The sequence below is a fragment of the Vespa crabro genome, chromosome 7, assembly GCF_910589235.1.
Source record: "Vespa crabro chromosome 7, iyVesCrab1.2, whole genome shotgun sequence".
Taxonomy (NCBI): Eukaryota; Metazoa; Arthropoda; class Insecta; order Hymenoptera; family Vespidae; genus Vespa; species Vespa crabro.
The window spans coordinates 5,450,426-5,461,727 of NC_060961.1; the positions used below are offsets into that span (position 1 = coordinate 5,450,426).

The 11,302-nt window shown below is 28.8% G+C and overlaps 2 protein-coding genes across 6 annotated transcripts; one reads left to right on the forward strand and one right to left on the reverse strand.

Annotated features, from left to right (window-relative positions):
- Nucleotides 1-137: 137 nt before the first annotated feature.
- Nucleotides 138-1,346, forward strand: LOC124425468 (adrenodoxin-like protein 1, mitochondrial). The gene is made up of 4 exons (XM_046965831.1): nt 138-494; nt 617-668; nt 780-1,027; nt 1,108-1,346. The coding sequence occupies exons 1-4, from the start codon at nt 386-388 to the stop codon at nt 1,209-1,211; spliced, it is 513 nt and encodes a 170-aa protein (XP_046821787.1). The 5' UTR covers nt 138-385; the 3' UTR covers nt 1,212-1,346.
- Nucleotides 1,347-1,402: 56 nt separating this feature from the next.
- On the reverse strand, nt 1,403-10,460 carry LOC124425467 (sprouty-related, EVH1 domain-containing protein 1). 5 transcript variants are annotated; one of them, XM_046965830.1, is made up of 7 exons: nt 10,309-10,458; nt 9,778-10,065; nt 7,910-8,228; nt 7,623-7,791; nt 7,094-7,155; nt 6,482-7,029; nt 1,403-6,342 (listed from the first exon to the last, which is right to left on the reverse strand). In XM_046965830.1, exons 2-7 carry the CDS (start codon nt 9,795-9,797, stop codon nt 6,186-6,188), a joined length of 1,275 nt encoding a protein of 424 aa, XP_046821786.1. In that variant the 5' UTR covers nt 9,798-10,065; nt 10,309-10,458; the 3' UTR covers nt 1,403-6,185. The 5 variants fall into 5 exon arrangements, with proteins under 5 accessions (XP_046821786.1, XP_046821785.1, XP_046821783.1 ...); XM_046965829.1 differs by having other exon boundaries at nt 9,778-10,460; XM_046965827.1 differs by lacking the exons at nt 9,778-10,065; nt 10,309-10,458 and adding an exon at nt 9,168-9,421 and having other exon boundaries at nt 7,094-7,122.
- Between the last annotated feature and the right edge of the window lie 842 nt (nt 10,461-11,302).

Consider the following 11,302-nt stretch of genomic DNA (forward strand, 5'->3'; position numbering starts at 1 on the left):
AGAAATGAATGTCAAAATTTAATTATTTACTACAGTTCATCAATAAAGAAACAATTTAAGTTTATCAATAAAGAAGCTTCTACGTACAGTTCTATTTGAGCATAATAACATGAGGAATATAAAACAGTAATGTATAATACCACGTCTGCTGTACTTTTTGAGATCCCACCTCCTTTAGAAATACTATGTTAATTTTTTTGAATCAGAAAATAATTTAAAAAATTCAGCAAGTTAATTCTTCTATATTACACACAATTAGTGCTTTAAACAGTTTAGTATCGAGTTTCGAATCTTTAAATTTTAGTAAACATTGGACAAAAAGTTCTTTGGTATTTCTATTAGAAGGTTAAAGAGTTAAATATTACAATTATTGTAAAATTACGTGATGACGTTTATATTACGACCCTTAACGTTAAAGAGTACATTAAAAAAGACACTTTTATCAATTGATTGTTTCAATAAGATGAGAAATTCATTAGTGCATACATCGAAACGTAAGTTTTACTCAAATATTTGCATTAACTCAGATGGCGTTATTGATAATTCTTGGTATTAGCGCGAAAATTATATATACACACATATATTTTGCTAAAATAAAAAATAATTATGTTTATAGCGTTATTACATGGAGAATACGAAATGCAGGATCCAAAATCAGAAGCCGATATGTAGGTAAACTTAACATCTCACGTTAAAAATTTTTATTCAAATTATCAACTAATAACAAATTGTAATAAACATTCATATTTATTTTATGTACTTATTATTTTATACTCCAGAGTAAATATTACATTTGTGGATAAAACAGGAAAAAAAATACCAGTAAAAGGTAAAATAGGAGATAATGTACTTTATTTAGCACATAGATATGGAATTGAAATGGAAGGGGCATGTGAAGCTTCTCTTGCTTGTACTACATGCCATGTATATGTACATTATGATTATTTAAATAAACTTCCACAAGCAGAGGAACAAGAAGAGGATCTATTGGATTTAGCACCTTTTTTAAAAGAAAATTCTAGATTAGGTATAATCTTCATATATTCTATAGAAATTATATTCATTTATCATTGTTCTTTTAAATTATACTTTAATATTTTATTTTAGGTTGTCAAATAATATTATCTAAGGAATTGGATGGTATAGTATTAGAATTACCTAAAGCAACTAGAAACTTTTATGTTGATGGTCATACTCCAGCTCCACATTAAAATAGATATCATGTATAAATATATTTAATTAATTAATTTGTATATCTTAGCAAATGAATTTGCTAAAAAATATTCATAAATTGTATAAAAGATAGTTATATTATTTAAATAAATATGTTAATTTTCATAAATTAATATATTGTAATATATTTAATAATATTATATGTAAGATGATTTATATTTATCTAATGTTTCATTGTGATACAATATATTTTATTTTTCATACAGCTGGATTATGATACATATTTCTTTAATTACAATGATACAAGATTTAAACATTTATGATACAATGAATCCGTGAATTAAAATCTTACTCGTTGATCTTGCAGCATTTACATTGTGAGTGAGAATCACGTAGAACAAGTTTTTACAATCTAATCTCACATCACTTGAGTGCTGCCACAAACGTTTAACACTTGTTTTACTTTTGGCAGGCACTTTTGCGAATTATCCCAGTTTGATAATTTTTATAATAGCTTTGTGTGTATTTATATGTGCATATCCGTTAAAATTTATTTATTTGTGTAAATTTTTGCACATATCACTTTTGCCCACACGCACGCACGCACGCGCGCACACATGCACGCATTCATATATTCATCTATTTGTATTAATGCTTATTATCACCAATATATTTATCATTCTTGTAGAAATTATATTATTTATATTTTCTCCCGATTAATTGATTATTATGATACGATACTTTTAAGATGTGCTTCAATTACATTAAACACTCATACTAAATCATTGAGAAAATTTAAATAGGATATTTTTCAGGCACGCTTCATTTGTCAATCTATAAAAACCGTAATACACATATTTCTCATTTGGTATAGATCATCACAACAAACTTACAGAAAAAGTAACTTGTACTTTTCTATAACCAAACAATTGGTATTAATACATACCACAAGATTGGTAATATACGAATGATATCTATAATAGAAATTATAATGGAATACTATGAAATCAATATATATTTTATAAGAAAAAGAATTAATTTAACAATTGAGTAATTGCGTGTTAAAAAAATACTTGCAATTATTGTTAATAAGTAAATTTTAAATTAGAAAGAAAAAAAAAGAGAAAAAAAAAAAAGAAAAACAAAAGAAAAATACCAAAGCTCAAGAGATTACATTTAGATTAAATAATATATGCATTACCAAATATAACTTATATTTTCGTAAAATTGAGAATAACTTTATTATGCATACGTATCTATAAATAGTATATCTAGCGTGCAAGTGTGTATTATTGTAAATGAAACATAGTTTTCTTTTTTTTTCGGACAGCAAATATTCATACAGAAAAAAATATTATCTTGATTGTTATCAGACAACTGAAAAATATTATAAAATAAAACAGAAAGAACGATCGTATTTATAATCTAATTTATGATTTTGCATGTATTAGTATATGATAAATAAGAAATCGTAAAAATAACGTAAACAATTATTATATTAATGAAAATAAAGATGATGTATATATATATGTATATATATATATATACATTTTTAAATATACTTTAGAAATTTTTGTACTCTAAATTTAGGTTAAATGAAAGATTATGAAATATTCGCAACTAATGAACAGAAGCTATTCATCATAATTATATTAATATCATTTGATATTTCTTTTTTTTTCCTTTTTTTTCTTTTTTTTTTTCTTAATCATAAGCATTGATTTGCTTTATAAATAGAATTAAATTCATTAATTGCTAATCAAAATAAGTATTTATGAAAACCTCAAAATTACTGTATTTATTTAGGAACCAATTTTCTAATATGTTCTCTTTCTGCATTATATTATTATTTATATGTATACTATTTTAAAATGTAATCAAATATAATTATTAAGTAAATTATTTAAAGATAGATATTCTAAAATATAATTAAAAATTGTGCATTCAAATGGACATAATGGAACACATCAATAAAATATTTACTAAAAATGGATGGATGTTTAAATCAGTGTTCATAAATATATGAACTACTATGGAAAAACGCTAGCCATCATATGACATATAACATTTAGATATTTCAATAAAAACATTCAAATAAAACAAGCATGTATGTACAATAATAATACAGATGTACATACTTTTTGAATTTAAGAATAATAAATTTTCATTTTAGGAGGAAAATACAAATAGTTGTTTTGTATAAACTTTTGATACTTATTTTTTATGGCATATGAGAAGCAATGCATAAACATTACTATATTAATAGACTAGAAATATTGGACATAACAAAGTATTAATTATTTAAATAAGCATAGACGTGTACTATTCTTAAAATACATTCTTTGTCACTTTGTACAATTCTAAAATATATCATGCATTGCTGTTATTAATGTTTGTAGAACAATCACATGCTTGTAGTTTAATTATATAACAAATAACATATTTCTTGTAAATTGTTTCTACATATACATATGTATTGTTAGCAATTTTGTAGCAACCATTTCTTAAAAATAATATTGTAAATATTTTACAATATCAATAAGCTGATCATGAAGAACTATCTAGCACAACATTTTTAAGCTTTGGTTTAAAAAATATTTTACAATCTCTATATATACAATAATTAATTCTCTTTATACATAGAGATGAATGTCAAGGTGATTTACATAATATGATAAACAAATATAAGAATCTTTGCGATGTTAAATTTGTGCTTAGCTGTCAAGTATAACAGCATGATCTATATTATGGCACTATTTATCTAAGAGTATCATGATTAAATGGCAAATCAATTTTTACAAATATATAATCAGATCTGCAGGTATTTCTTCAACATGTCTTTTAAATATATATATATATATATATATATATATATATATATATATATATATATACATATATATACATACATACAGGATGTTTTTCTTTTTCTGTCAAACTGCATTAGCATGTTTTACATAGGAATAAGAAAAAAAGTGTTATATAAACATACTTACAAATGCTTTGTTACAAAGTTATAGCAAAAATTAAATGAAATAATAACCGACTTATTGTTATTAATACGGTACTGTATTCGTTGCATGAAGAGTAAAGACAAATGTAACACATGAAGATTTTTCCTGTGTTTATTACTTGACAACGTCGAAGGTCATCAATGTATCTTCTGTTATTATTAGACTTGTATTTTTCATGATTCTTTTCGTATGAAGAATATGCAGTTTTATATCTATGGCTACTATAATGAATAATAGTAAACATAATAGATCGCAATACCATATTAATAATAATTTAATTATTATTATAACTTTTTAACAAAACATTTGTAAATCTATATTTAAATAAAAATTTTTTCGTATTTCTACTCGTAATTTATACTACACAATTTGATAAAAAAAAGTTGAAACACCCTGTATATATATATATCCTTCTAACATAGTTATATATAAAGGATGAAGATAATAATTATTGCTTAAGCTAGCTGCTTCTTAATTTATATAAGATAAAATAAATTGGATCTACTTAAAGAATTGATACTACTAAAATGAAGCAGATCATAAATATATTTACAAACTTTTAATAAAACTGACCTGCAAATAAGGAAGAATTTATCATTTTTTATAAATACTTTAAATATACAAAATTAATGCATATAATATACGAATAAATATCATCAAGAGAGCATAAGCATTAAAGAGAGCATTAAAATAAAATAGTTTATTATCATTAATAAGTATAAGTAAAAATTAAGATGATAATTATGAAATACTTTAAGTGCCATGAATAGTATTAAGAATCAGATCATTATTTAAATAGTAATGTTATATTTTAATGTTCTTTTTTAATATGTCATTACTCTTTATTAAATAATATTTAGACAAATTCAATTAATGATTATAAATCTTTTCTTTACATCAGGCACTGGTCACAAATATTTGTATTTGTTTTATGAAGAAGTAGTATTTGTTAAATATTAGCTACTGTTTGCATCTTATGAGACGCAGCCAGCTTTTGTCAATCTATTTTTATCGATAAAATACATAAAAATACACATAATATGTTCTAAAATATCACAAAATTTGTACAGTATAGGCACCCATAAAATGGTTTGCAACTTAGAAGATTATTCAATCACCTTGACAATAATTTTTTATATTTTTTAGGAAATCAATTATTTAAGTGACTGTAGCAGCAACATAGGATATATGCAAATATTGCAATGCTTTCCATCATATATTTTAACGAGATAATTTTCAACGGCTAATAAACGATAAATTCAGACCAATTTTACCTTATCTCAATTAAATTTACATTTTCGATTTACTCTTGTTTCCCCACTTTATTACACGCTAATAAGGGCTAGAAAATTAGCAAATACTGGCTTCAACTTGTTTAGTATAATCAGAACTTATGAATAGAACACATTCTTACACTTTCATTCTGACAATCGCAGCAATGCTCGATTCCAGTGTGGACATTGTGCTTCTATACACACATTACATGAGGCAGAGAATATTTCAAACTGGGAATAAAAAGTTTTTGAGTCATTTCACAGCTGCACTCTCATAATTTACACTTCTCATAATTTACACTTCTCATAATTTACACTCTTATAATGTACAACGCATAGTTGCTCAGTCCAATTGCTGCTATCCAAAGACCAATTGGTGGAAGTGTAAATACTATCTTACTTCCATCTTTCAATCGTTTAATATACAGTTGTGACTAAACAATTCATACTGCTAATAAAGTATACAAAATGTACGGAATATACACAGTGTGAAGGCTAAATGCAACATCTTGTGCTCGTATCATTTTCTTTATCAGTTAGATTTTCACAGATGATGTTGGTGAATCAGTGCGTGTACTGGAAGCTGTCTGCCCCTTTGATACCTCTGACAACGTCCCATACTCAGATCATGACATTCATACACATTAGCGACTGCACTACGCGATGATGAAAACTTGGTTGACTCAACTGAGTATGGAGCAGAGGTATCAAAGGGATCCTCCAGTTATTCCGTAGGATGATGACGACCTCCACACATTCCGCACGACATTCCACACCAATGAACAGCTCTGAGTGGGGGGTAAATCCATAAACAAGGAACGATCAGTGATAATAGTGCTAAACCAATCCATCTTCGTCCACATCCTTCTTCTGTACTACAGCTTAAATAAAATTATATATTAATTAAATTTTAAGTAATCATATAATGCTTTAAATTAATGTCATAAAATTTTCATATTATATAGAGAATTATCCAATATACAATAATATTAACGAATGATGATAAATGTCCAAACTTACCTACAAGGATTTTGGGCAAAGTCACCTTCAGCATCGCTCATGCAATGATACAGCATACACTGAGCACATGATAAACAAGAAATTGTTGCTATTCCACGTCTAATAGGATCAGGTGCATACTCGCAAGATCCCCTAGGATTGTGCTGCTCAGAATATAATTCTTGGCAATGTTTACATCGTAACCGAAGATTACGTTTAATAGTATTTTTTGAAGGTTGAGACACTATAATGTCGGGTTTTTTCAAAGAACTTGCAGTATTGTGCCTGTCTAATCTATCACTTTTATGATCATCGACGATGGGATATAAATATTCATGATTAACTGTTGTGAGATGCACATAGGAGTTATCAGATCCAATATCTGCAGTTGATGTTAAAGGATGTTGAGATAGTGGTACTTTGTTGGTAGATCCACCAATGTAATGAATAGGTTTGTATGAATCAAGAAGATCTGAACACTGAGAATGGTAATTAGGTACACGAACTACTCCACGAGATGTATCCGAAGATGGACGTGGATCTAGAGGATCCACAGGTAGATTTAAGGTCTGTAAAATCAAAGAAATATTAATTGAGTATCGAATACTTAATTTAAAATATTTTAGTTCTTACCATAAAAACATCTTCATCGCCGCCATCTGCTGAATTGGCGCACAATGTAGATTCCGCAAGTCCTATAATATTAATAACAAAATACTAATAAATTTAATTATTTAATAATTGTACAGCTAACAATGATAGACTACATATTCTTTTGTACAGCTTACCATATGTACAATCCACATAAAAATGCAGCAAAATAACGAGCGCAACAAAATTAATAATTAATGATATATCACTATTTATTGTATATTTATTATTACAGATTTACTATTTAAGATAACAAAATAATAAACTTGTATACTGAATGTGTTCTTAATAATAATTATTTGTCTATATATATATATATACACATATATATATATATATATATTGTTTATATATAAATAAATAATATTTTTTAAATCTTCAGAATAAATAAATCACTTTATAATACTAAAAACACATTTTAAATACAAAGCATAAAAAGTAACACAGTATCTGTAATATAATTAACATGCTTTAAAATTTAAATTATTAATATATATTATTAAAATCTTACCTTCCAATAATTCTTCTACCGCAGTACGTACACCTTTATCAAATGCTCTTGCATCTGCTGCTGTTTGAAATGTTAATCCAAATTTTTTCTCTCCTGTTCGCCAATGGTGAAAAGTTGGCATTACCTTATTATATTCAAAATCCTTTTTGATAGTACAACTAAGAACAACCTACAAAAGTAAAGTATATATAAAAATATATTATAGTATGATAATAAAGCACTTAACATTATGATTTGCTATTAAAATACAAAGCTATATTTGTTATTAAAATACCAAGCAATATTACCGATTGATCAGTGATACGTTTCCCATAGATAAGATATTCGTGTTTTCTTTTTGTCGCACTAGGTGGAGAAGTACTAGATCCATGACCTTGTGCATTGACAGTTGTACTCGAAAGAGAATTGGTGGTCGAAGTTGTAGTGGTAATATTCGAAGTAGAGATGCTTGTACCATTCGTGTTATTAGATTGATGTCCACCCACTGAGGTTGCTCTACGTCTGACTGAAACATTAGCTAAACCACCACCGCTCAGAGGAACCCATCCACCAGAACTGTCATCTCTTGTCATTACTTGGGCACGAACCCTCACTAAGTAGTTACCACTAAAAAAAAATAATCAAAGATCAATTTGAGAGAAATCTTACATTTATTACTATATATATACAAAGTGTTTTCTAATAACAGGATTCAGTATTTAAAAATAAGACAAATAGTTCATATAAGTGTATGTCCAATATAACTATCTTTCCAAATTATAGTCAGTTTAATTTATCAACAGAATTAAAACAATTAAGATTACAAGAAGTACTCAAAATGACTACCTTTAACTTGAATACAGGTTTACATATTATCATAGATTACTTGATTTTTTCAAAAATCTTAAGTAGTGCTCGAATTTACTAGCAATCTTGCTCAAAACATTGCTCAAAGTATCTTGACATTATTAATGGATGAATTTTAGATACTCCTAAAGTAATAATCAAATGGATTCAAATCTGGAGAGAAAGTTAACCAGAAAATAAGACTTGGACAGCCTGCTATTTTGCATATTACTGCGTTAATAGCTCTAACATACAATACAAATACTTTACTTTCGCTCAGCACAAAATAAAAACCATATAACTCCTTATAACAGAAAAAACACGTGTCTATATTTATACATTATCAAGACCTTGTTTTTAAAATTTTATAAATCGATATTCAAGTAACTCAAAAACTAAGAAACTTAGAAAAAAGGTAATATTGGACATATGTTTATATGAACTTTTTTCTCGTTTCTTGTACTAAATCCACCATTAGTAATACTTCTCACTTATTAGGAAATATCTTATATATAACAAGAAAAATTGTATCGTGGAAAAGAAAAATTTAACGAGTTTTATGTCAAATTCGCCGAACGTAATTGAAAATACTTTATATGCGAAACGACATCATAAAACGTGTCAATCAATAAAATTATTAAAATTCGAAAAAGACATCCTTCCGAAAGTAAAAATGATAGGAAAGAAGGATTTCAATTTAAATGTATTTCATCTAATCACCGGTAAAATAATGAAAGAATCGTCAGTGATACAACTACATAGCAGATGTTACACGCTGACATCGATTCAATGAATGAACAGTCAGCCATGCACGAACACACCGGATGACACACCACACGTACGTAAAAAGGAGAACATACGACATACATTTACATCTGTAAATTCGTAGGAGGAGCGTTAAAAAGATAACGTGAGAGATTCCCGAAAGAGGGGGAATTTAACGGTCGTGAAAAAGTCGCACAATACGCATAAAAAAAAATGCAAGGGGGGGATACTATGGAAAGCGACACAGGAAAGAGAGAGATAGAGAGAGAGAGAGAGAGAGAGAGAGAGAGAGAAAGAGAGAGTGAGCAAGAGAGAAAGAAAGAAAGAGAAAGAAGAGTGAACGTCTCTTTGGACGATGTGTACGAAATGCATACTACTTAAAACATAGTGGGGACGCACGGTCTCATAAAAAGCGCAGTAACGTAATGAATGTTTCGTCTTTCCGTGCGGAACCATCGTCCTACGTAAAGTGGTACGATAGTATTAAAGAGAAAGAGCAAGTGAGAAGAGAAAGGGAGAGAAAGAAAGAGAAAGAGAGAGAGAGAAAGAGAGAGAGATTACTTACTCCTCTGACGACTCTGTCATGATTCGAGCAGTCGAAGCCTTTACTCAATGCCCACTTTTTCCCACACTTCACCATTTTCGTTGCATTGAAAAGACATTCGGTCGCGATTCTGTTTGTGGAGCTTTTTTAGGCTAGTGCCAAGCACAGGAAGCGCCCCAGACCTCCTCCCTCTCGCAGTCCCCGTAGAGTTCATCCCCACGCCTGACCTCAGACGACGAACAGTCCACGCCTGCTCCCTTTCGCATCCTCGATCGCGCATTTCATTTTAAAGCCAAATCCATCTCCAACCTGTTCTCCGACGATCGTCGTAAATAGGATGAGAAAGGAAATACACTAACATTATATATATATATATATATATATATATGTATATATATATACGTATACGTATATATGTTAAAATGTGTATGTATGTATCTATGATGTATGTAGTATATATATGTATATATATATATATGTCTACGTAAATGTGGATAACAGAAAGGAAGGAAGGACGACGAAGACGATCCTCGATGAACGATCGTCGCTTACAAACGTGAATTTTCTCTCGACCGCGACGTGACACTTGCGAGGAATATGTGTACTAGTCGAATAGAATCGAGACAAGCGAACACCCGTACACCGCCACCCGCCACCCGCCACCAAAGCCGCCACCACCGTCGCCGTCACCGCCACCTCGCATACACGCGCACACGCACACTCCTTTGCCCCACAGATGCAATTGACTATATAGTGAATATATCGACTCTTACGGTGGAAGCCACCGGTCTCTGCGCAACAGGATTCATTCATCGATGTTCGCTCACGCTCTAGACAAGGAGAAAGAGAGATAGAGAGTGAGAGAAAGAGAGAGAGAGAGAGAGAGAGAGAGAGGGACTTGTGCTTTACGATTAAAGCGCACACCAACGAACTGCCCTCTTCTCACTACTCTCGATTACCGTCTATGGCCTGATCGTTATATCCTTCCTTAAGTTTCAGTTTTCTCTTCCTTTATATGTCTATATTTGGTTTTCGTTTTAGGGAAGACATAAAAAAAAAAAAAAAAAAAAGAAAAAAAAGAAATTCATCCGTAATATCGTCGCTGCAGAGTTACGTCGGTGTTTTTTTTTCTTTTTTTTTTTTCTTTTTTCTTTTTTTTTTCTACATGGAACATACGAAGCGATGTCTTTCAAGGATGGAAAATTATTGTTTGAACGAAGGAATATAAATATTTGTTTTAATCCTTTCTACGATGTAGAAAGAATTTAGATATAATAATAATTGTGCCGATGAAATTTTCGTTAGATTTGTATTATTTCAATTGTAATAATTGTATCATTAGATTTTGTTTGTGTTCATTGATGTTCATAGTTCTAAATTGTCGCTATATGTCATGGTTCAAATTTTCTTTTGGCTACTATTGTGAATTATTAATTTTCTTTGAATGTAGAAAACTATTATTATATACATACATTATTTTTTAATTATTTAATTAATAAAGACTATATAACCGAGGATGACAGATTAAGAATCAACTTCATTTCAA

What these genes read in the sequence shown, in the direction of transcription:
- LOC124425468 (XM_046965831.1), top strand. Translation starts at nt 386, where the DNA reads ATGACGTTTATATTACGACCCTTAACGTTAAAGAGTACATTAAAAAAG. An exon ending in CCAAAATCAGAAGCCGATAT is followed by an intron (nt 669 to 779) that starts GTAGGTAAACTT and finishes TTTATACTCCAG; the next exon opens with AGTAAATATTACATTTGTGG. An exon ending in AAAAGAAAATTCTAGATTAG is followed by an intron (nt 1,028 to 1,107) that starts GTATAATCTTCA and finishes ATTTTATTTTAG; the next exon opens with GTTGTCAAATAATATTATCT.
- LOC124425467 (XM_046965826.1), bottom strand. Translation starts at nt 9,316, where the DNA reads ATGTATGTCGTATGTTCTCCTTTTTACGTACGTGTGGTGTGTCATCCG. An exon ending in AACGTATCACTGATCAATCG is followed by an intron (nt 7,792 to 7,909) that starts GTAATATTGCTT and finishes TTACTTTTGTAG; the next exon opens with GTTGTTCTTAGTTGTACTAT. An exon ending in GCGATGAAGATGTTTTTATG is followed by an intron (nt 7,030 to 7,093) that starts GTAAGAACTAAA and finishes TTGATTTTACAG; the next exon opens with ACCTTAAATCTACCTGTGGA.